We start from the raw sequence: 26,427 nt of genomic DNA on the forward strand, positions 1-26,427 counted from the left end.
TGAAGACTGAGTTGGTATTGAATTTGAAGAGTTTTACAGACTGTAATAAAAATGAAAATTAATATTTATGTGGCCTACAGAAGCACAGGCATGGTTAACTGACACTTTCAGTAACTGTACATAACCTGTCCTGCTGCTGTAATTAGTACTGAGGTTTGCATTAAAAGCTACTAGCAAAGAGATAGACGCACCTGACTCCATTTTTCTGGGATTCTTTCACAATGTGATTTTGTAATGCTCAATTAGATACATAAGAAGTGGTTTTCAGTTATTAAGAAATCACAAGGTCAAAAGGAAAATTAACTTAATGTGGCAAGTTTATCGCCTCAAGAATTACCTAAGTATACACGCAAATATGCATGTCCTAAAAATCGGCACCAAGTGACATCTGCCTGTATGTCCACACAATAAGCAGTTTGGGTTTCCAATGAATTCACAATCATAATAAGAATGTATTAACTAAAAGGGCATAATGTGAGAGCAACTTAATAAAGTACTATTTTTTTTAATTAAAACCAGCATGTGAACAGCAAGATTTATTTTTTCAATCTGTCTTTACTAGTGCAACAGTTAAAATATGCCATGAAAATTATGGCTTCTTTATGTTGTTCCAGTGTCAATATGATCAAAACAAGTGATTTGTATAAAATCAAAAACGTATTTTAAGAAACCTGATCAATATATACAGATTGTGGTTGTAGCAAACAGCAGTGTTGCAAGGAGCTTTCGAGTAAGCTTGTCATTCTATAACATCAGGAATGCCACATATCCCTCAAGTGTTTACTGGAGTAGTGAATTCTCATCTTCATTAAAAATTCATTCATTAGTTTTCTTTAATTTCTTATCCTAGCCTCTGCAACCATTTCAGAAAAGGCACCTTTTCGTTGTAACAAATTATGTGGTGTATCATATTCTAGAATCCTTCCTGCATCCAGAACAAGGACTCTACAATGCAAAAGCAGAAAGGTTACAGGAGAAGCAAAATCATCTCTTCAACCATATTTTCCAGTCCTAATACAGATATCTCTGGGTAACAGGAACTCTTATTTAGAAGAAATATCATTGCACTATGTAATTAATCGTTTTCTAAGCTAGGAACTCCTATAACAAAAAAAAGCCTTTTGAAAGTGGCGTTTTTGCTTAATTGGTAACAATGCTACAGTATATCTATTTACTCTAGAGAATTAAGTGGTCTTAATAGTAGCTTATACCTGTACCTTAGCAGGAAAAATATTAAATTAATTCTGTAATTAGAAGGGGGAAACAGAACACAGGCTATCACTATTTAATTAATATTGATGCTCAAGTCTTTTGTGATACCTTGGATTGTACAAAGATACTAAGGTAAAAAGTGTTGGAGTGTAAATTTTAGTAAGTCTGAAAACTGATGCATTTAAAGGAAGCCATTTATTTTTAAAATGGCTTACTAAAACTTACCTCTCTGAATCCATGACTGTATGTAACCTGTGGGCTATAGTTAATACTGTGCAGTTGTGAAACTCTTTTTTGATGGTGGACTGTACCAAGTTATCTGTTTCCATGTCAACAGAAGCTGTCGCCTCATCTAGGACCAGGATTTTTGTCTTTCGTAGCAAAACACGGGCCAGACAGACCAGTTGTCTCTGCCCAACACTGTTAAAAATACATTTGAGAAGGTCAGGTCAGGCACACTGAGGAAGGGGAGAACAATATAAAGCTGAGATTACTGCAGAGCCTATCTGTTCTGTCTTTCTTAACAGCACTTTATACTTCTAAAAAGACTAGTGAAATATGTTCACCTCATTTTGGAAGTTTTGATTTCTTCTTGCTCAGCGTACCAATAATAGTTAAGGTGTGACTTTTAAACACCTGTGGCTGAATTTTGTAGCATAAACCTAGTCTTGCCTTCAGCTCTACGTCCATGTTATAATGGCAACTTTGAATAAGCCACACTGAATGCTAAACCACTTTTTAATAACGTTCAGTGTAAAAGTTTGGATACTCCTATACGTTAGCTGTGGTGTATGCCTTCTAGGAACTTCCTTGTGAAAATGATCTGTCAAAAAAACTCAAGCTGATATTCAGTACACTCCATTTAAGACCTGCCCTTTTGCTGCTGAAAGCTTCAGTATTTGTCTCCTAGAGTCCTTTTATTTCAAGCATCGCCTTCCTTACATAACTATGGGTTAATGTTTTACAAGGAAAAAATGTTTTGCTTTGCGTAAGCAAATAAAGCAACGGCACAAGCTCTCTGCAGTTTTGCCTTCCTTCCAGGTTTGGTGGTTTTGGTTTGGTTTGTTTTTTTGTTTGTTTGTTTTGTTTTGTTTCATTTTTTAGATTTAAATAAACGAGCACTTTTCTATCCAAATCTAATTAGGGATGCATGAATTGCCCCTCCCTCCCCCCCACTCCTTTACACCTACTCATATACTTGAGCTGAAAATAGTCTACTTCCTTGGCTTCCCATACAGCACAGGCCACAGGACTTCATACAGTTGTGACCAGCTGGCCACCTCACAGAAACTCATACTACCCGAATAATGCTACTTAGAATGACAGGAGAAGTGTCATTTTTATACTGATACTTTCTGAATTAGACTCTCTGGAAGGCACACAGTTTTACAGTACCAGAAATAACTGCAATAGCACTTTTTTGTTTATATACCTGAGATTTTCACCACCTTCTGAAATCTCATGAAGGAGCTTCTTTGGGAGTGACTGGACAAAATCCTTTAAGTCACACAGCTCCAGTACCTCCCACAGTTCAAGATCAGAGTGTTTTCCAAGTGGATCCAAATTTGACTGCAGTGTCCCAGAAAACAAGACAGGATCCTAAATAACAGCAGAATGTGAGTGCACAATTCCAACACAAACTTTAAAAAGTCTGCCATAAATCCTTACATTAACACAGGGAACTGGGACAAATAATTTTGGAAATGGAGTTTGCAAGGAAAATAGTAACATTTTGAAGATGGTGGATGAAAAGACAAGATCATATGGGGTCTCAGTGTGCTCAGTTCTTCATTAATGATGTGAAATGTAAAGAGCAGAAGATTTCTTATGCATTCTCTGTGCTACCGGTTCTATGGCTGACTAAAGACCTGCCCAGCATATGGCAACTGCAACAACATATGAATTATTACTATTGTCAAGTTTGTGAAGCACTGGATACTACATTCACGAGCACTGTTAAGAAAAATTAGAAGGTTATGATTATAAGTCAAATTTTAATTTCCTACAGGAAAGGTGACATATTCAGCAATAAGAACAAAAGCACATGTTGCATAAATGTTTTATTTATAAACAGAACTGATGTTTTTAGAGGCAGTGAAGAGACACCTTGACTAAGTGCAGTCACAGTGGTTGTGACCCAATAGGTAGACTGTAAAAGGCCAATAACATTCTCTAGCAAGTTACAGGCAAGGGGAAGAGTAATAATTTTGAGGGAGCTGGGTGACCAAAAAGGACTGTTAAAATGGTATGAGATCTTGTGCATATTCTTCATTTAAACTTCATGTTACTTGCATTAGAACATCATTAAAGTAATTTGCAAATCTGTACTTTATTATGATTGTTAAAAATTATTTGTATGAGATATATTTGACCGATCTGAAAAAGTGTGTGTGCACTGAAGGCCTTGCTATCTTGCCATGCCCTTTTTTTCTGTCCCATACTTTTATTTTCATCCAGTCCCATTCTCCCAACCTATGCAATTCAACATGCCAGAATCCACCTACTCTCCACAAGCTCCAGTCTCCATTTTTCCACCCTTCCAATTCTCGTTTCCTTGTCTGACCTCAGCTTGTTAGTTCACTGAACTTTCCTGTACCTCTCCAATTTAGTTGTGGATCCAATATACCCCATCCACAGTAAATCAGACCTGCAACTGCAGTTGAGAAAATACTGTGTAATTTAAAACTGTCAGACATTGTGCAGATTCATAGAATCATAGAATCATAGAATCGTTAAGGTTGGAAAAGACCTTTAAGATCATCGAGTCCAACTGTTAACAAGTCCCCACTAAACCATGTCCTCAAGCACCATGTCTACCCGTCTTTTAAATACCTCCAGGGATGGGGACTCAACCACTTCCCTGGGCAGCCTGGTCCAGTGCCTGACTGCCCTTTCGGTGAAGAGTATTAGTATTATATTAGAGTATTAGTATTATATTAGAGTAGTCATAGAGTATTAGCTGCTCAAACCAAGAAAAATGTTACAACTGAGCATGTATGAATTGTTGTGTTTTGAAGTCCTGCAGCATAATCAAATTTGGTTTAGTATTGTCATTCCTGACCCTAAAGTTATATCAAAACCTGGAAATTTATCATTCCCCTGAGAAAATACATTTCTCAAAGGAAAAGCAGCCAAGGATTTGAAGGAATATATACATATTTTTTTCTATTCAACTCATTCTTGGAAAGACCCAAGCTATTTTGGTTTAAATATTAGCTTCGTCTCCATGCACTGGCTATGGTAGTGACACACAGGAACTATTACCAGGGTTAAAGCTCCAGAAAAGGCAGACAAAAAATAGACTTTCCTTTGGAAAATGTCAGATAAATTTATTATAAGTGATGTTAAGATCATCCATGTACAAAAATGGTTTTATGAATGGCATTCAGAGAACATGCAAAAAGTCTTCGGGTGACCATTACATTTGTGTTCTAGGTTTTACTCTATACTCATTTCAATGTAAATCAGTTTACCAGCATGAACACAGTCCTAATGGTATGTAAACTAATCTTGAGTTTCCTGCCCTGTTCTGAAGTAAGCAGGGATACATTCTTCAGACATAACTAGAATTATTTTAAAATATTTTTGCCTTGAGGTGGGACTTGAAAACACCATATGTAGCTATACACATACAGATTCTGGAGAACACAAGTTATTCTAGCTAAGACTGGTAAACTAAACCTGGCATAATAAAACCTAACGTCATACTTGCGGCCTCCCTGTTTTGAGGCTTCTTCCATACAGTTGCCAACATGCAGTTATGACATTTTTCAGGATAGCATTATGCCAGCAGTACTGAAGATTACTGTCTAATCAAATAGCTACGATTCTCAAAAATTCTATTGTAAAACTTGATAGGCTGTAACAGCACCTGTTTTCAAAGATCAGTAAAATTCTATTGGAGTTGTATGCCTCTGTCTCTTGGCAGCCTGTGGACTTTGGGGTTATAATTTCTCCCCAGAAAAATGAAGTGTCTTGTGTTAGTCAAAAAAAAAAAAAAGTTATCCCTAAAACACAGCTCACCTGTGGAATAATGTTAAGATTTCCGCGTAGGTCATGGAGTCCAATAGTTGATATATCAATTCCATCAATAATTATTTTGCCTTCAGATCCCTCTAGAACTCTAAACAAGCAATTTGTGAGTGTTGATTTACCAGCTCCTGTTCTTCCAACAATTCCAACCTGAAACAGAAAGTTTTCTGATAAAGACTATAACTTTCCATGCTACACGTTCTATATCAAAAATGATTAGCGAATTCAGTTTCAGCTTTCAGTTCAAAACTTCAGTTTCTTACACCAACATGCAATCCTATAGGTAGATAAAACTGTTTGTTTAAAATTTACCTTTGGAACACATGACTCGGAATCACAGCTCTCCCTCAGAAGCCTATGCCTGGTTCAGTGGGAATCCTTTCCTTTTCCCCTCCCTGTTGTCTAGCACTCCTCAGCTCAAACCAAGGACTGTAAACTAGGTCTTGCTTGGTGTTCCTTGATCCCAAACCCAAAGTTGATAACACTAATCTGGCAGTGTATTTCTCTACATCATAAATATTCAGCACAGTGGACAAGAGGTTTAATTTCAAATTTGGATTGTCCCTAAAACTGCCAAATTCATAAAACATTATCTCAGTTTCTTACAGGGATAAGAATTTCTACATAGTAGAAGAAAATACTTTTCCTTTCCTCATTTTTTTTTTCTTTAATGTCTTATCCACATAACACTGTCTCTGTTCAACATCACCTTGCTGTATCTGGTATTGGAGTCTTCTCATATGAAATCTTTTTGAAGTAGAAAGTTGGGAAACAGAATTTTATACCTCTGATTTATTTCTTGTCATATACAGTACCTTCTCTTTACTCTGTGTCTTAAAAGAGACATCATTCAGGGCTAAACCAAGATCCTTCCTGTACTGAGCCTTGTAGTCAACAAACTCTATTATTCCTCTATTGGGCCACCCCACTGGTGGTCTTTTTGACATTATCCACGGTTCCTGGAATTAAAACCATTGGTATTTCAGTATATGACTAAAAATGTTACAAGTTAATAAAAACATTAGGAAAACTACATAAAAATCCCAGCAGGTTTAGGATAATTCCAGTGCAATATAAGGGAAGGAGAACCTACTTTCATGAATACTGGGCAGAAACATTCCAGCTGCGTTTTTTAGGAGGTTTGGTTTTGGGTTGTGTTTTTTTTTAACAACATGTTATACACTCATTTAAAAAAGTAAATCAGTTTAACTGGGTAGTTGCTAATAGCCTGGTATCTGTTCCACCAATTGACAGGAACTGAATTTAATCTGATGCCTAATCTTCCAGATATTTAAAATGCATATTTTATGAGAAACATTTTGTTTTAAGGAGTAGGAGAGATCAGGGAGATGTGAACAAAGGTTAAGAAACGTAAACATGGGGGAAGGGTAAAAGAGAATGAAGATGTAGAAGAGAGTCTTGTTTCTGAGACATACCAAGGCTCTCATGCTTTGGTACTTGACATGGGCACTACTTTCAGAGAAGCACAATGCTCCTCTTGGTTGCACATAACATAGAGAGTTCACCTCAGCTGTAGCTGCACTAGTTTTACTGCAAAATCTATTGCTAAGAAGGATGCCAAGAAATTTACTGGTCAAAATAGGAAAAAAACTGCTATGACTATAAATGTAATGAATGTTCACCATTTCAAGAAGAATGCTCACCTCTTTATCCATTTTTGCATATTCACAAACTCTTTCAATTGAAACTGCATTGGTCTCGATTTCACATGCTTTACGCACCCAAAAATTTAGACTCTGAATTATCTGGGGAAATAGTTACATCATAGAACGTAAAAATTTGACTCTACTAGAATACAGCATACTGATTTCAAAACTCACCCTGAATTTAATCATCTCATAAGCTGGATGCTTAATCACAGAAGCCAAAAAGTGTACAGAAAATGATGGCACACCAAATGAACTATCACTTAGGAACTATCACTGATCTCAGTGTTCCTCTGAGCACTTCTTGTCTGCTTTCAGACTGCCCAATGGCTATTGTAATTTTCACGAACATAACAGCTCCAGAAATCTGAAACTACTTCAGGATCAACAGAAAGTGCACAGTAATTGTATGACATGTTGAAAGGAAAACCATATATGGCTCATACTGTGTGTACATTATTGCACTATTCCCTAGGTAAAGTAAGCTAGCAATACAAAAAGAATTTGCAATGGAGATATGTATTTGGTCTACCAAGTTTGCCAAATTTGTCGTCTTCAAGCATTAGGAATGCTTCTGTAGACAGAATTGGTACCACTTCCATGGTACCACTTCCATGGTACCAATTCTGTCGTTAAATATTCCCACTTCTATAGGAAAAAAGTGAGCCTAAAGAATTCTGAGAGTCAACTGTTTTGAGATGCTGTATGTAACTAAATAAAGAATGATGTCAATTTGACATCAGATGAAGGTGAAAAACTGTGTGATACCTGTGACTGTCATCACCAAGTATACGATGATATAAAGGAGATTGTTCTATCCCTGAATAATAGAAAATGGAACTCTTCTGAGTTGGGGGTGACGTGGATATGCCACGACAGGTAGTTGTCTATATATTTTTTTATATTTCTATTCATTAGTATCTGTCAGCTGTGTTTCTGAAGCACTTACCACAGTGAGAATGTGGACACCACTAGACTCCTAAGCATCACAAGATTATAGGAACTTGGATGCTTATTTTGTGTATACATAATACTAAAGATTTATTTTAACTAGAGACTTATCAATACAGTTTACCTTACTTCAAGACACATTTCAAACGTGGCTCTCGCATACTACTTTTACAAGTACAATGCCAAAGTCAATGATTTTAGTAAACTTTTAAGTAAGCATTCCCACATAACATTCAGTAAGTGAGCAAGAACAAGAAATCAAATATGAAGCATAGTTGTACATGACCAGGCTTCTTATTTGGTTTAATAAAACACTTAAAAATAAACCATACCTAGTTTGATTAACTTGATTTTTAAATATGTTTTAATAATTATTATTTAATCTAAATTCAGAAGTGGAAAATAATTAATATGTGACGCTTCCCAGAATTAATGGAATTCAAAGGAAAACTCTGTTCTGCCCATGGGGTTTAGTTTCATTGATGCCACCGTGTATATTCACATACACAACTTCATTGTATGTATTCTTCCCTTTTCATATGCAATGTGGTAGCACCAAAAAATTTATACCATTACTTACATTTAGAGCATAGGATATCGATAAACCCACTGTAGAAGAACTCACTGTATTTCCAGCCAGCACTACAAACAGTGCAGCAAAGAACACCATTAAATTTCCCAGAAATTCAAGCCTGACAGATAGCCACCTGTAGTAAATCAAAGCAAAGAAAAAAGTTAACGACCTATGAAATTTTTTATAGTATAGTGAACATATTGCTAATATGATACTCTTCGAGATCATTATATTAGCAATTTAGCCACTTTACAAAAGAGGTAAGTACTACCATTCCCAGTTTACAGATGGACTGGGGAGGCAATACGACATATCTAGAACTGGTAGCACCGCTAAAAACAAAATGAAGGTCTCTCAACTCCTGGCTAATGCTCCCTTCACTCACTGCTTTCTTACTCTTCCTATCTGGAAAAGATTCAGGTATATGACTGAAAACCAAAACTGAAAATCTTCTCCTTGCTAATCTCTGCCTGTAACTGAACTGAATCACAAAGGAAGGAGAGTAAATGGACTTAAACCCAAGATTTCACTCTCAAGACCTACCTGGTGCCTGTAGGTACAGACACCAGGTTACTTCCACATGAACTACTGAAATATAGATTCAATTTGTTCATAAACTTGTAAGAGGAAATGTTAGCTGAAATGTAGTATAGTCCATGCTCATGATGTATTGGTAAACTTTTTTTTTTCTTTTTTTTTTTTTTAATATTCTCATCCCAGACAGCATATGTGTATTTTCTATAAACCTGCTAGTTTCTGGTACATAAAGAAGAAATCATCCTAGTGCTTAGACATAATCTATGCATTCATTACAAAGAGTAGTGGATAAATTGCTCTTGTCCTTCTGTTTCTCAGTGGGTTTACTCTGACTAAAGGTAAACACTTAGTTGAGGAATTCTACAGAAGGTCTCAGTCGCAGATGCAGAACTGCTGTGAAGTACCTGTTTGAGATGACATTGTTGTAGAAGTAAACTAAGTTCTCATACACAACATCATTATTTTTTCTAATGAATCTTTCTTGGTGGCCAAATGCTCGAACTATTGATCGACCTGCAAGAGTCTCACTGAAGTGGGAGATCACAGGAGAATGCGATGCTCCTGCTAGCCGTCGAATTTGTCGTGAACTCGCTATGTAGTATCGCTAATAAAGTAGTACAGACAAAACAGACATTTTAAGTTGCTACAGTTTCTTTTACATTGTTTAAAATATTTGCCATATTTATTTCCAGTTAAGTAATCTGTTAAGTAAATCCTGTATAATTTTGAATATGAAAAAGCTGGAAGTGTCTACACAGAAAAAAAGCTATTCACAAACAGGATAGAAAAATCTGTTTCTTGGGACACACTAACATTGTAATGCTGACATAACTGCAATATATAAATTACTGGCAAGGTTAAAATAAGAGAACATTATTTCCGAATTCTGTAGAAAATGGGCTATACCACAAGAGGTGTGTAACAACCAACTAAAACTTCTATGTAAACTTTCAAATTAGAATGTCTCACTTCTTTCTCAGATGAAAGTCAGCCTTTATTTCTTCAATGTAATGATGTCTGTATTTAAATTCCTTAGCAGAGACTGAATCCAGGTACTCTTTTCCTTCCTCTATATTCTTATTTTAAGAATTTTTTTAAGGTCTTTAATCACAGACTATACTTTGAGCATCAAAGCAGAAATGCAGCCATTAGTCTTTCTGCAACATTACTTTTTGGTTTCTCAGTAGCATAACTGACATTCTAGACAAAAAAATAGCACAGGTAGTTTAGGCATCATTCTAGTTTACATCTGCTGTTCCAGGATTACCCTTCAACTTTTAACTTTCACTATAATATACACCCCATTTTTTCAGGTAACTTCATCAAATTTCTTGGTGGGATTCATATCAATATTGTATCTTCCTAAGAAAAAGGAAAATATAAAGAGAAAAGCATAAGTCGTTAAAAGTTCCCAAGCATTACAGGATATATTAAAGAAGTGTTCTAATTTCCTTTCCAGAAGCCTGAAGATTTTTTATGAAAGCAATTTCAGATGTGTTTTATATATATATATATATATATATATATATGTATATGTGTGTATATATATATATTTCACAATAAGGAATAATTTAAGCCTGTATCCTTGATTGTTTTGGACATTTCATCTACATACATCTAGAAAACCTTATAAAAGCTTAATGAACTTACTTGGATAGTAAAATAAAAGTATCCCAGGGGAATAATGACCACTATGAATAGTGGTGAGGCATATGTGATAACCAGAATGGTTCCAATAACATCTAGTGTACAATTTAGCCAAGTTCGTAAGTAGTAATGGAAACGTAAGTCCACTATAAATAAGTCCTGCAACAATGCACAGAAGAATCAAGATTTTGTGAGTAAATTTCACTAAAAACTTTGAGAGAGCATGCCTTAAAAATGGAATCAAACTAAAATATCTTCAATAAAAATTAGTAGGATCCCCCCTGATTATATCCTAGTGAAATATATTCATATATCATTATTATTTGTCTAAAAGTGAAATAGACATAATAGCTTTTAGACTACTCATGGTATGTCAGAGAACAGGCTCAGAGCGTGTGTAGTCAAAAAGAGACAGCTCTTGCTATTTTGCTACTCAATACTATTTAGCCTATGCAAAGCATCTCAGACTGAAAAGGAGGCCAGGACTTAAAATCCTAACTCTTGTATACTCCTGTTAGTAATTCTAGAAATGTACTGAAATATTACTAATCTCTTACTGTACACGGTAAAGCTTTTTCAAACCCAGTTTATAATATATTGCTACCAAAGACTAGGGGCTTGAGTGAAACCTAAATCCACTGATCTTTTAGTGTATTACACAACCATTCTTGGGCCTCTTTTAGAGAACACAGCAATCAACAGTCACAGTATTTGAAGTAATCAGTAATGCGTTGCAACAATCTCGTTATGATGTGTGTGGGAAGTATTAAAGTCATAGTAAATAACAGTTGTTTGTGTATTAGAGGTTCCAATTAAAGCCAAAACACTAAAAAAATAGAAAATAACATTCACTTTAAGTCTATATACCTCTTTAATGTATTTATTGGTTTTGACAATAACATTTGATTCTGATATGCAATATACTATCAAAGAAAAATATATTTTTTTTAAAAGCAGATCAGGTTTAGGTCTGATAAACTTGTTGCACTGCAGGAATGGTCTTTGAGGAATGGCCTCCTGATGATCTTGGATAGGTTCTATACAACTTCTACTAATAACGTATTTTGATGATTTTGTAAGAAAATAGCTTGAGACAGTTCTTTCAGTTTTTATGCACTGAAACAGTTTTCTATTGCTAGATATTGCATTCACCTACTTTGATATCTTTAATTTTTCAACAATACTAAGTGGAATTAAATCTATAGTCACTCAGGCTTCATTTTCATAAAATGGAAAATAGTCACGAGTTTTCCCTTTACCTTTGTGAATCTATTGATGATCTGACCAACTGGATTAGTTTCAAAATGCTGAAGAGGAAGGTGCAATACATTGTCTAACAGCTGATGATGCAATGCCCAAGAAGCAGACAGGGATCCCCTGGTGAGCACATAAGCACCGCAGCAAACAAAAAGACCTTGTGAATGGATAAATTAAAAGACAGTATGAATGGCTAGGGAGGGAAAGGAGGTGGAGCTTGTTTCTGTCACTGTTTTCTACCACAGTGAGCAATCCAACAGTTGCACTTCATGTCTTAGTTTTACAAATGTACATATTTGTATTCTGTTGGTACACCTTACTACTTCATAAGTATGTTTTTCCTGTAATTAAGTCTCTCATGCTAGCATGCCACTACACATCAAAACTGATTTCCTTCCTCACTGAAATGCCAACATAACTTCATTAGGTTATTCTTGGATGTTCCAAGAATTCACAGAAGTATCATAAAATTAATTTTTTAATTTTTAATTTTAATTTTTCAGTTTTCTTCTGCATGCCTGTATATCTCTTCTCCTTCTCTTCTGCCCAGGTTAAACTATTATACTGTGTTGCATACAATTCTGTTTATGAAACAACCAGCATTATTTCTTTACTAATTCAGGCAGATCAGACTTGGGAAATGGTGAGAAAACAGTCATAAATGCTCATCCTTGCCTTGTATGAATCCCAGAAGCCCATAGATACGAAGTTTATAGTTTTGTGATTGTTTCCATTCTGTGAAATCATTAACTTTTTCGGTTTCTGCAGTCCAGGTGCTAAGCCATAGATTTTGTCCAACGGCTAGTGCATTTTGTCCTAAATAAGCAGCTATGGTTAGCCACATCCATCGCCAGTTGAAGGCTTGGAGGTATTTCAAAACAACTGACATTTTCATCTAAATACATTAAAAAAAAAGAATATATATAAAAAAAGGAGTTACTCTTAAAGTCACTAGCATTGTTGAAGGCAAATATACATTATATAATGGGAATTGGATACATTAAGTTCAGAATAAATCTAAAGAATTTCTTAATTAAATCTGATAACTTAGGTATATAAAATCATACTGTGAAAAGGTTTCCTCTCCCACTACACTCTGCTCCTTCATGATACATATCATAGGCAACCTTGCTTGTGACACTTTCCAGTATCAGACTTAAAAAAATCTATGTAGATTATACAAAACAAAAACCCAAACAACACTCTGGACTACTGGAGCCAAGGAAATTAGTGTCAGAAGGAGAAAGTTTTCATCCTTGGTGTAGATGAGGACTAATGGGGCCAAACTCAGCTAGGCCACTTGAAAGGTAAACTGGTAGGAGCAGAATACTGACAGATTCTTGGATTTCATTACAGGGTCTGGAGTGAAATGAGCTCTAGTTGGCACAAACTCTTCTGTCTCTTCTGCAAACTCATTTTTTTCAAGCATCTATTTCTACCATCTTGCTAGAAACTCATACCTTCTTCCCCTCTCCATCCCCACCCCCCCATTCTTATTTTAATTCAACTATAGCTTCCCAGGAAGTTTTGACCATCTCCACACTCTGTTTCACTTGTTCTTTTCCTTCTCCCTAGCAACTGCCAGATTTTTTTAATGGAGACTGCAGAAAGTGTGCTTCTAACATAAAACACTACTGCAGCAGTATTATGCAAAATTTCTAGTGTCTGCTCCAGTACACGGGTATCTAAATTTTCTAAAGGTAAGACAGACAGAATGTTTTTCTAATGGGGGTAAAAGCTTTTTTAATCTTCTTCTTTCTGAAATATGCAAAATAGACTGGACCTAGATGTAATATTAAAATACAGCCAGTAGGAGATCATCACAATAGAAAATCTCAGACTATATACTTAAAATTTGGTAAAAACCTGTCAGATTTATTTTAAATTCAGTAATGCAATGTCAGGCAACCTTAACAAGAAACAGAAAACTGCAACTGCAAAATAATACATTTTTATAAAAACAAATGCCAAAGACTTCTCTATTAGTAATACTTACACCACCAGTGGCAACTTTTTCTTTATTGTTAGTGAGTATTTTCCATTGATCAAAGGAAGAACTGCAAACAAGAAACACTTTCAAATCTTCTTGTGAATCATCATACGAAGAATATATCCATTTATTCCCAAGCAAAAATGGATACTATAAAATCTTTTAAATTTTTCCTACAGAGAGACGAACTGTCCTCAGCTGTTCTATTTTTGTTTTTAGAATAACCTCATGGTCAGAAGACAACACTAGGTATGGCCTTTTCATTTCTTGTATAATTGTGTGCAGATAAACCTGAGCTTGCCCTGAATAGATGTCAGCTAGATGTAAGACCACCCTTTTCTGAAGCATATAACTGTGGTGCAACTTGGGTCTCAGCCCTTGTCTGGGCCCAGGATTAGGGCTTACTATTTGACACATCCAGTTCTACTACTTCTGGACCAGAGTGGTTAATCTTAAGTGTCCTGCATTGTCTGAACTTGCTGAGTTGAGTCTCTTCTACTTCATCTTTGTGCTATCTTCTACCACTGCAAATATAGTACTACAGTGCTTTACAAATTGATCTAGGAGGTCATTCAACTATTTGAAAGCCCAGAAGTTTTCTTTAAGGTGGAAAAAGACAAATCAATGTTACAGGGGGAAAAGGAAGAGCATAAACAACTTGTTAATACACCAAGAAGACAAATTGCTGCCAGGGAATTGTGGGTGCATCCGCATCAGCGACTTCAGTTGGTCTTCTGAAAGTCCCCTTCATTCCCGCTTAATGTACTTTGGTTCATACAGTGAAACAGCCCATGAACTGGACTTTTTGAACTCATGCAGAACATATTAACTGGATTTCTTTTGTATAAACCGAAACCAGAAGATGATCTCCAGATACAAGCTCTCCAGCCAACTGCTAATGGGCATTCAGGCTTAACCCATGTTTACACAGTGAAGGATAGTAGCACAGCCTTCAGCACTTAAGGTTGTTCTAGCATTGCATCAGTTAAGCAATGGGCAATTTTTTTTAAAATACTTACTCTTTACGTTTCAGCAGTTCTCTTTGTTGCAGGCTCCTGCCCTGTTGGCCCTCTTCTTTTGAAGAACTCACTGTAACAGAAAAAAAAAATAGAAAAATCTTTTCAGTATTATACCATGAGTAGACACATACAGTACAAGAAGCTAGAAATAAAAAATGGGGATAAAATGATGAATGGGGATACTTTAAACTATGAACTCCTTAAGTCGACCTAGGCTTGGGACAGCTACTACACAAGATGGACACATTTATGACCAAATGCTAGAACTGTGACAGCAAGTAAATATCCCCCATGAGCCTGGAGTCTCTTTGGAATTCCATTCTTGCTTAGTGAAAGTACTAGTATCCCTGCAAATATTAACATTACTGTTTATCTCAAAGTATTCTTGCATCATGGCTGGAAAACCGAGCTTGCTGTTCTTTGTGTGTTAATGAAAGGAGTCGACACTTTTTTCTTCCAGGAATGGATTTTTTTCTTCTTTTTCATATTTGATATTATTTTTGTCAACAGATCTGTTAAGACAAAGATAGGTTTTCTACAGCCATCCATCCTGCTGAATGTGCCTCTGCTGTATAATTTTGTATCACAACACATTTCATGCTGTTTCTTCTCCTCATTACTTTGGTTCCCCTTCCCTCTCTGTATTACCCTTCATGACTAAAACAGGTCTCCTTACATGGCTACCTTACACTTTCATCCCAACACAGCTAACTCAAGACTGCCCACTGCTGTCTTTCCACTGCTCCCTGTCAAAACCAGCAAATATTTGAGAGTGCTGGCTCCAGTATAGGGCCTGAATTAATAAGCCCACCAGACCATGCATTGTACTTACTACAGGCTCAATTTAGAGTTGCTAAGCTAACTGGAAACCAGCATTATAAACATCTGCAGTCACTTATCTGTTACAGGACTCTTCTGTGTCATGTGGAAAGATTCCTTTCTCAAAATTAAATAACCACAATTAATCTCCTCCTGAAGTACATGATGAACACAGGTCAAACAGACTGCACTGTCAATGTACCTGTTTTTTTCCCACAACTCTATAAAGAGCACACATTGAACAACTCAAGTACAGAAGTAAGTTGAGTCCCAACCCATGTGAATGATTTGTTAGCATGCTTTTTTAAGGAACTATGCAGCATTTGTTTGTTTATGCTGTCTACTTGTTGGCTGGAACTATTTCATAAGAATACTAAAAGTTTCATTTATTTTTTTCTCCTACAAATGGACCATATTCTCCTACTCCTCCTGCTGTGCTCCATCATCACAGCAGTCTAAGGTGATGGAAATGGGAAGTATCCAATATAAAACAGGACATAACCGTTGACACTGCAAGATTAATTTGAAATGTCCATAAATTATTTATTGGGGGGTAAATCCTTAGCAGAATCAGGTAACTTTACCAGGTAATTAATACAGTATGTAAAAGTAGAAAACAGCTGCACAAGGCAGCTTTATCATACATTCATTAGTTGAAAGAGTAAAACATTTGATCTCAAGACATCAAAGTCTGATTTTTTTTCGGTTTATAACCTATAATTCTATACCAAAATGTAGACAGGAATGCTCTACATTTTCCAGCAATGATTCTATTCATTTCCAAGAAGAGGAGGAGGAATATTTTGAGAAGCTTGAATGAAAAGAAAAAGTACTAAGCACACACAGTATACAAATTTTCTCACCTTCCATTGGGGTTGTCTCTTCACTTGTGTGCTCTGCACTGAAGACTTGAATAAGCTCAGCAAAATTAGCTCTCTTTGAAATGAGTTCTTGGTAGGTCCCCATTTGACTTATTCTGCCCTCTTCCATTACTATTATAAGATCAGTGTGAGGCAGGAGCGTTAGGTTATGGGTCACCAATATACGAGTCTGAAACACAATGTTTTCCATTTTACCGTATAAATACAAAGCATATATTAAAAGTAAACATTACATTATGATAGCCGGAACGATATAATGGAATTTTTCTGGGATTTTGCTCATTTATTTGTCTACTTTATTATTATTATAGTTATTTATTGCCTACTTTACTACATTACTCTTTTAATTTCTGATTGTAATGTCAAACTTCATGCTTATAGCTACTTGCTATTACTTGTACTTACCCATTTCTTAATGTGTATCTTCTGCTCAAGAATGGTTTAGATTAGGTTGTAAAGAAAAGAGGTAGATACTACAGCTTTTAATATACTACATGTAGTTTTATAGCCTCAGTAATAAAATCTGCTTACAAGTCTACCATTACTAGAGTTCTTGCTTCTGCCAGATACTTATAATCCACGGAGCAGGTAAATTAAGATAAGGAAGAAGGGAGAGAGGGAAAGTGAAAAACATTTACTTCATAGTAAGTAACATATTCATAATAGTAAGTATTTCATAGTAAAACGTGTCTTGCAGGCATCAGCCAGCGGGAACAGTCTGTACTAATTCATAACACTGAGGAGAGATTTTTTTTACCAGCTACCTTACCTTCCCACATGAACAGTTTTTAAATGGGAGAATCTATTCCTTCTCATTCCACTTTCCCCTAGGAATTTCTTCGTTCAACAAGAAGCCTTTCTTTCTATAACCTGTTCTGGCTATAACCTGTTCATTGCGGTGAGGCATCAAGAGTGACCAAAAAGGGCTCCACCCTGCCTTCTGTATGCAGATCACAGCACTCCTCAAAAACTGCCAGTAAAGAAGAAATGAGCCAATATTATATGAATCTTTCAGGCTCCCAGGTCAAGCCAGCTCTCAATCTTTTTTTTGGTCTGTGCTATGTCTACCTGACAGGTTTCAAATTGGCACAATATCAGTGGTGCTTTTTATCTAGACTCTTTATTCAGAATAATTTTTATCAACACACTAGGTAAGAGATGTGCTTTTGCAGAATGACTGAGACTTTTACTGTGTGTGTTGTATTGTACAAAGCAGTTCATCCCCAAATTGAAAGGAAGCCACCCTACTTTACCTTGCTTTTTAGGAGACCTGAAGGCCCAATTAGCTTCTCAAAAAGATGTTTCCCAACATGTACATCTACAGCAGACAGGGGGTCATCCAGAAGATACAAGTCAGCATTGCTGTAAACGGCTCTAGCAAGACTCACTCTCTGCTTCTGCCCTCCACTTATATTGACACCCTAAGAAAAGAAAGCCAAAATAATCCACATTTAAATATGAAATACTAAAGAAGACCAATTTATCACACTCAGTCTCGTCATTATTTTTTTCAGGTAATCAAAGTAAATTATATAGTAGATATGAAAATAGAAATTTGGATTTTCAAGTAATTAGAGCAAAGTTTGGGCTCTGTTGATTAAATTCCCACTCCAAAATGGGCAAATGCAAGGTACTTCGGAAAAATAAAAAATAGCTATTATTTACAGCCATACAGGCATTTTTACGGTATAGAGGAAACCTTTGGAGAACAGGACAGGGCTGACTCAAGCTTCTGTATAGAAAAGAGCCATTTTAAAAATTAATAAGGGTTCAGAGCTTGAACAGAAGTTAAGTTGAAAGTAAGGAAGCTAAGTATGGAGATGGGCTAGATGTACTTGGCTGAGCACTGATTAGTCATCAGTGTAAATTATCAAATAGATAATATATAAAAACATAAAAGTCATAACTTATTGCATCATTTCTGACACCTCAAATTCTCACCCTTTCTCCAATCTCTGTTTGGTCTCCATTGGGTAACTGTTCCAAATCTGGCAGTAAAGCACAAGACTCTAAAACAAGTTTGTAGTATGGCCTATTTAGATTTGCACCAAAGAGAATATTTTCCTGTAAACTGTCATTTTGAATCCAAGCCTGCTGAGAAACATATGCCATTGGACCCTAAAAAGAATTGGAAACAATTTTTTTACTTGGGCTTTCTGAACATAAAAATAGCATTTAAAAATACATTTGAAATGCCAGCTTTACCTCAAAGTAACCAGTAATTACTTCCAAAACTTGAGCATTATTAAACTGTTAAAATTTTGACTGTCAGGTAATAAAACCAATCTGTTGAATATTCCTGTATAACAGCTTGCCTATAATTATTATAAGAGCACATACTTTGAATAAAACTGACAGAGCTGGAACATATATCAAGCACAGTTTTTCAGAGAAAGATCTCAGTGACAAATGGGCATCCATTGTAAGATTTATACGCAGCAAAATGGGTCTGTATTAGGTGTATGTCAAAATACAGTTTGATTGTTTGTGTTTTTACATAACATGCTGTGGAATGTGTCAGCTCTTAGAAATTAAGGTTACAGGATAGGAATGATAACTGGAAATGCTCCTACATCTTTTCTTACATTAAGCTACATGCCCTGTGAAAATCTATTAATTTTACAACAAATTGATAGTATAGATAGACTAGTTGGGTATATGCCTTCCTTATTAGATTCTACATAGCTGATCTTTTTCTCATTAATTATTACTCTCAGATTCGGAACACCTCATCTCCATATTCTTCCCCCAACAGTGGCAGGATACTGTCCTAGATATCCACAGGAGTGGATTCTTGTTCAACACTTATTTTCAAGGACAAGACACCTTTTGTAATGTTGCTACATCCACGTGCAACAAGATTAACTGATATCGTGCTTATCCCTTGATATTTATTGGCTCAAGCACTGTAGTCTGTCATCAGAGGTTAACTTCCTCCATATCTGTAACCTATAAAAAGCTTCCCTAAACTCTGTTCTGTGATGAGGACTTTCATTGCTCTATGTAACTGTAAGAGAAGTTAAGCTACAGGGTTTCCTATCCCTAGAAGAGCCAGCACCTTAATTCCATCTCTGCCTAAAGTTCAACTTTTCCCTCTATTTCCACACCTTGTATCTTCTCTACATAAAAGCCATTGCAAGAAAGATTATCATCTTCTACAACAGTTTATAACTGCTCCAAGTGGGTCACATTTGTACTGCTGTTCAAAACCAGCAACCATTAGATGTTTAGGCTCAACATATGACTTAAACACTTACGATTTTTGCACTGAATTATATAGATTATAAAAAAATGAAAATAGCTTTGCAATCACTTAGGTTGAAAACAAAGAAAATTGTTACACTGTTAACAAAGTATCACTGTGTTACTTTTCTTTGAAGATTTAAGAAGCTGGAGTTACCCTTGCCAGTATTTCTACAACCATAAATAGCTGAGGAAGACAAATTGCACTTTCAAAAGCAGTTCTGCTTAATTTAGGTATCGAGGAGTGGGGCAGGGCAGAGGGACACAGACAGACAATCTTACTCTTCTCTGAACTGTTCCTTCAAGTTTCTCCATTTCTCCAAGAATAGCAGAAAGAAAAGATGACTTTCCAGATCCAACCTGTCCCACAACAGCAACTAAAGAACCTTCAGGAATGCTGACACTCAAGCTGGAAATATTGAGGAAGACAAATTAGTTATCCTCTTTGTAAATACTCCATCATGTACGGGTTGTGGTCACTGTAAGAAAGAAATACTCTATTTTACCCTCAGAACGATGAGAAATTAGTACTTAAGTTTGCACGTCTTTTGACTATTTACTATTCAGAAACTTGCAATAATGACTTTAAGTATAAATTTATTTGTCTGCAAGTTAAGAGGTTGTACTTTCATCTGGTCACAATAAAATCAAATGTGAGACAGTCTAACGAATAGTCAACCAGTGGTCTTATATTCTTTTCAGGCCTGTGGTTCATGTTCCATATTACTCTGACAATCAACTGCTCGACTTCTCATGTAGCATCTGCTGTGTAGGATGTGTGATCCCCCTTAAGGAAAAAAAATAGCCGTTTGGGTAAATAAAAGCTGCCCTTCATCATCTGCATATTTTGATGTCAAAATAAGTACAATATGTACTCATAAACTTTAGCATACAAGGAGAGGCACTTGCTGTATCTGTATTCTATGCTATCTGGATCTAAGCGTGTTCTGATTTGAAGGCCCTATGCTAAGCATAGTCCCTTCAGACTGGAGCTTGGAGCACAAATGAGGCAGAGAAAGACTGTACCCAGAGACTATACCAGACTTTAGTGAAGTCTGTACATGATGCTGAAGGCAGCTCATACCTGGATACTATATTGCAGGCTATGCTGGCTGAGATGTGGACGCTCAATACCATCTTATGGGAAGTGATCCCCCCAGCCCTGAGAGGAATAGGGTAGACAGCGTGGTGAGAGGGTTAGACTGGGTGGGTTGTAACCTCTTCAGCTGCCTTAGTAAAATGTAACAGCTGTATAGAGCTTTTCAAATAGGTTCGTCATTCCACTCCAGAGCTTGGTTACTCCATTTCCTCATAACCATCCAATGTGCTCATTGCATAGCAGTTTAAGAATAGCTGAATTTACACATAACAAATACCTTATTAAGAAACAACAAACAAAAAGAGGGGTGTTTTCAGGCAAGAGAGTCTACTGTGAGGAAAGCAAACTTTTTGTTTGCTTGCTCTTTCCAAAGGAAGCCACAGCCCAGTTTTAAGATCAGCATTCAATGCAAGGCCGCATAAACTACCTTAGCTTACTTGAAGGCAATATAAAATGCTACGCTGACAAAAGGGCATCTTGCCAGTTAACGCTCTCCAAAATGCAATTCAGGGAAAATTGATATTGCAGTTAAATCTCCTTTGTGCAAACTGAGGGGAGAGGTGGTAGGAAAGAAGGAATGAAGAGGAAGGAATGAAGAGGAAGGAATGAAGAGGAAGGAATGAAGAGGAAGGAATGAAGAGGAAGGAATGAAGAGGAAGGAATGAAGAGGAAGGAATGAAGAGGAAGGAATGAAGAGGAAGGAATGAAGAGGAAGGAATGAAGAGGAAGGAATGAAGAGGAAGGAATGAAGAACACGGGCTTCCCATAGCACTTATACAGCACTCTGTTGGGGAACATGCACTTTTATGCGGTTCCTCTTGGAGCATCAGGGAGACCGGGTCGATTTGACTTTCCAGAGCACACTGATCACATGGGATACTCTGGAAACAATAACTGATGTTCTTTTTGGTACGTAACATCATGAACTAGTCTGAATCAGAATACATTAAACCTGAACAAAATCTCTATAGACATCACATTCTGCCAAAGGAACTCATAAAGATAAGTAAGAAATATCTTACTTTTTTAAGACTGGCAGGCCATTTTTTTCCCAGCGGAAAGAAGCACCAATAAACCCAACAGCATGATCTGTTGCAGTAAAGAAAAAAGAGCAAAGAGTTGCTAATCCATCCCCTCAGTTGAGTTTCTTAATGTTCATCCATGCAAACTCATGACCAATTAAAAATTAATAACTACTGCTTACTTCCACTGTAGTTTGTATTGACATCCTCAGGGTTAAGATCCTCAGCACACAGAAAATCCTCTAAGCGGCTCAGAGAAACTTTAGTCTGCAAGATGAACATATATCTGTAATACTTATAACATGCCTGTGCTCCCTAATTTTTTAAATAATATTTTAAAAGTTCTAGATAATATGGAAAGACATATTCTTCATCTTATTTGAAGACAGACAAAAAAGGTGTTTAGGTATTTCAAAATTGTTTTCCTTAAAGCACTAAACAGTCTAAAGTCATAAATAAGTGTATTTTTTTCCTAGGGATCTACTGCTTGGTAGTTATAAAGTATCAGAGCATGCCTGATATATCCAGCATTAGAAGATAGAGTTAATCCTTGAATGTCTGGTTTCTCTGACTCAATTAGTTTGTTTTCATAAACCTGTAGTGAAAACACTTTAGCTTTTTTTTTTTAAGAACTAGCACACAGTAACTCTCTCTTCATGTAATGAAGACAGACAACATTTTACTGTGAGTGCATCACAAGATGTCCATCATTGTGCTGTGACAAAGTGAGACGAACTTATGCTTGTACTAATTTTTAAGCTATTAAAAGTAAACCTTAGGAAAAGACAAGGTTTTGATCTTACAGTATGCTAACCATAAATGAAATCAAATCAGGATGAGTATCTGCTCACGGTGGTCTGCTTCCTTACAAAAAGCTGAGTTGTGTACAAGCTGTGACAGAGTACATTCATGAGCAGCTCATATAATACACCCATAACAGAGTCTTAAAAGTTAAAAATTTTCAACTCATATGGTAACCCTACTGGTGTACCATTAGGACTGAAGGTTGCTGATACAGTATCATCAGCAGTTCTACTCCTTTTTTCTCTACTTCCTTCAGTGGTGACTTGAGAAAAACAGTATTGTAGAGTCCACAATGTGTCTCCCCTACTTGTGACCAAGGGCTCCAATATATAACAATGGCTGAGTGATTTAAACACGTGCAGCCCAAATTGTTCATACTTCATCTTCAGTGGACTATGAAGAAGTGAAGTTGAGAGAGTAGGAGCAGAAGTCGAGTCTAGTCCACCAAAGGAAGTAAAACAAGAAATAGAAAGCTCAGTCACAATTAGGTGTGCTATCCAATCTTCATTCAACTTAAAAGACTAAGAGACATCCTTTAAACAGCCTTCATGCTTCTCATTCCATAAAAATACTGTGCAGTTTCATCTGAATAAAATGTAACTTAAAATAATTGAATGACTTAATCACTCCTAGAAATAGATGAAACATGACAATACAAACATCAGCCTTTTACAGCACTTGTTTATAATATGTTTACCTGGGCTACAGCAGAGATCACAGATGGTAAATCAAACAAAGGCAGCCGTAAAATGTTAAATAAAGAAATAGACGTAAAAACTTTAGTTGCTGTTAAAACATTCTCTTTGTCCAGATGAAAGAAGACTCCAAATGTAGCCAATGAGACCTTTTAAATAAAAAAAAAAATTAAAAAGATAAATCCAGGAGCAAAATCACACTATAACTAAAATTTATACACAGATACTATTTTTATTTGCATTTGAAAGGGGTAGGATCCCATTTCTGCTCATGTATGAACAGGGACTCTGTAACTGCTGCACATGGAAATTATTGCATAGCTGCAATATTGAGTGCAGGAATATTATAATTTTAGTGAGCAAAAAACATGGCTACTGTGTTTGACCCAACCAGATACATATGAAACTATACGAAATAACTTTCCTATCTCAGGAATTGATTTCTTCATTTTGAAAACACCCAAACATGATGTTTCAGGAAATTAACTTTTTTTTCTTTCTTCTTGCTATTGCTATGATATTGGACATAAAACAGAATTATTTACTGCAGGCATTTTTATTTTGATCACTTGGAATTTTTTTCAAAAATCCAGTCAGCAGTCATCAGAGAATAAGCTGGGCTCTTACAACAGATACTCCAGCCTTCAGAATTACCCAGAAAAGCCTAAATTTAACAACCTGTCCTGTGGGGTCTCTTCTGCCTCTTGTTGAGTTTAGGAGCCCTAAACAAAACTAGCCATAAAGCAGAAGGACTCTTAACCAAGTCTTAAATAATAAGTTGATTATTTCACTGCATTTAATTCAAACTTTGAATTTTTCTTGCTCACTGCTTTGAATATTTCAATTATTATCAAGTTTACAGACTGAAGGATGGCCTTATTCCTCCCTTTCACCATTTCTAAGAAATATTCTTCTTCACCTCTTACATATTGTGAGTTAAGCACTAGAAGATGTCAGTTTGTGTAACTCAAGTTAATGGTGGTCATTTATCCCTAACGAAGGTTCCAGTTTGATCCATAGAATCATTTAGGTTGGAAAAGACCTTTCAGATCATCAAGTCCAACCGCAAACCTAGCACTGCCAAGTCCACCACTAAACCATGTCCCTAAGTGCCACATCTACATGGCTTTTAAATACCTCCAGGAATGGAGACTCAACACCACTTCCCTGGGCAGCCTGTTCCAGTGCCAGACCACCCTTTTGCTGAAGAAATTTTTCCTAATATCCAATCTAAATCTCCCCTGGTGCAATTTGAGGTCATTTCCTCTCATTCTATCACTTGTTACTTGGGAAAAAGACTGACACCTGCCTCACTACAACCTCCTTTCAGGTAGTTGTAGAGGTCTCCCCTGAACCTCCTTTTCTCCAGATTAAACAACCCCAGCTCCCTCAGCCGCTCCTCCTAAGACTTGTTCTCTAGACCCTTCATCAGTTTCGTTGCCCTTCTTTGGACACGCTCCAGCACCTCCGTGTCCTTCTTGTAGTGAGGGGCCCAAAACTGAACACAGTATTCAAGGTGCGGCCTCACCAGTGCCCAGTACAGGGGGATGATCACTTCCCTAGTCGTGATGGCCACACTATTTCTGATACAAGCCAGGATGCTATTGACCTTCTTGGCCACCTGGGCACACTGCCACCAACACCCCCAGGTCCTTTTCCACCAGGCAGCTGTGCAGCCACTCTTCCCCAAGCCTATAGCGTTGCACAGGGTTGTTGTGACCCAAGTGCAGGACCCGGCACTGAGCCTTATTGAATGTCATACAATTGGGCTCAGCCCATGGGTCCAGCCTCTCCAGATCCCTCTGTAGACCCTTCCTACCCTCCAGCAGATCAACACTCCTGCCCAACTTGGTGTTGTCTGCAAACTTATTGAGGGTGCACTCAATCCCCTCATCCAGATCATTGATAAAGATATTAAACAGGACTGGCCCCAATACTGAGCCCTGGGGAACACCACTTGTGACCGGCCACTGACTGGATTTAACTCCATTCACCACCATTCTTTGGGCCCGGCCATCCAGCCAGTTTTTTAGCCAGCAAAGAGTACACCCATCCAAGCCATGAGCAGCCAGTTTCTCCAGGAGAATGCTGTAGGAAATGGTGTCAAAGGCTTTACTAAAATCCAGGTAGACAACATTCACAGCCTTCCCCCCATCCACCAAGCGGGTCATCTTGTCATAGAAGAAGATCAGTAACCTGAGCCTTGAACCTGAACCTTGACTAACGTCAAGCAGGACCTGCCTTTCATAAGCCCATGCTGACTGGGCCTGGTCCCTTGGTTGTCCTGTATGTGCTGCATGATGGCGCTCAAGATGATCTGCTCCATGACCTTCCCCGGCACCGAGGTCAGGCTGTCGGGCCTGTAGTTCCCTGGATCCTATTTTTAGCCCTTCTTGTAGATGGGCACCACATTTGCTAACCTCCAATCAACTGGGACCTTCCCGGTTAGCGAGGACTGCCGATAGATGATGGAAAGTGGCTTGGTGAGCACTTCCACCAGCTCCCTGAGTACCCTTGGGTGGATCTCATCCAGCCCCATAGACTTGTGTGTGTCTAAGTGGTGTAGCAGATTGCTAAGCATTTCCCCTTGGGTTATGGGGGCTTCATTCTGCTCCCAGGGGGCTGGGTATCCCGAGAACAACTGGCCTATTAAAGAGCGAGGCAAAGAAGGCATTAAGAACCTCAGCCTTTTCCTCAGCCTTTGTCACTATGTTTCCCCCTGCATCCAATAAGGGATGGAGATTTAGTGTTTGAGAAGGGATAGCTAAAAATTACAGATCAAAAGCGCATTCCCTTAAAACTGAAAAAAGGAGGAGTATAAAGAAGGTAGTTGATTTCTTTGCAATAGAAACAGTATGATTAAAATAGTGAAATGAGATTCAGGAGCTTTGAATTTGGTTTCTGACTTTCTAACAGACGTCTTTAAAAGCTTGGTCAATTTATAATCTCTCTCATTCTTCTCCAGTCATATACATAGC

The 26,427-nt window shown here is 37.1% G+C and overlaps 1 protein-coding gene across 1 annotated transcript in view; it reads right to left on the bottom strand.

Moving 5' to 3' along the window:
* Nucleotides 1-266: 266 nt before the first annotated feature.
* Nucleotides 267-26,427, bottom strand: part of LOC309586719 (multidrug resistance-associated protein 1-like) — a 37,728-nt gene continuing 11,567 nt past the window's right edge. Inside the window, exons 9-28 of the mRNA XM_082304063.1 lie at nt 23,452-23,598; nt 22,133-22,217; nt 21,951-22,017; nt 20,112-20,238; nt 18,528-18,704; nt 17,840-18,007; nt 16,569-16,755; nt 14,887-14,956; nt 13,874-13,934; nt 12,553-12,772; nt 11,880-12,034; nt 10,624-10,779; nt 9,378-9,577; nt 8,443-8,569; nt 6,909-7,010; nt 6,060-6,203; nt 5,236-5,394; nt 2,645-2,811; nt 1,438-1,632; nt 267-945 (exon numbers count right to left, since the gene is read on the bottom strand). Coding sequence (XP_082160189.1) covers nt 834-945; nt 1,438-1,632; nt 2,645-2,811; nt 5,236-5,394; nt 6,060-6,203; nt 6,909-7,010; nt 8,443-8,569; nt 9,378-9,577; nt 10,624-10,779; nt 11,880-12,034; nt 12,553-12,772; nt 13,874-13,934; nt 14,887-14,956; nt 16,569-16,755; nt 17,840-18,007; nt 18,528-18,704; nt 20,112-20,238; nt 21,951-22,017; nt 22,133-22,217; nt 23,452-23,598 — 2,826 coding nt within the window. The 3' untranslated portion in view covers nt 267-833. The remainder of the gene's footprint in view (nt 946-1,437; nt 1,633-2,644; nt 2,812-5,235; nt 5,395-6,059; nt 6,204-6,908; nt 7,011-8,442; nt 8,570-9,377; nt 9,578-10,623; nt 10,780-11,879; nt 12,035-12,552; nt 12,773-13,873; nt 13,935-14,886; nt 14,957-16,568; nt 16,756-17,839; nt 18,008-18,527; nt 18,705-20,111; nt 20,239-21,950; nt 22,018-22,132; nt 22,218-23,451; nt 23,599-26,427) is intronic.

The sequence above is a fragment of the Platalea leucorodia genome (assembly GCF_965183815.1).
Source record: "Platalea leucorodia genome assembly, chromosome: 2".
NCBI classification, from domain to species: Eukaryota; Metazoa; Chordata; class Aves; order Pelecaniformes; family Threskiornithidae; genus Platalea; species Platalea leucorodia.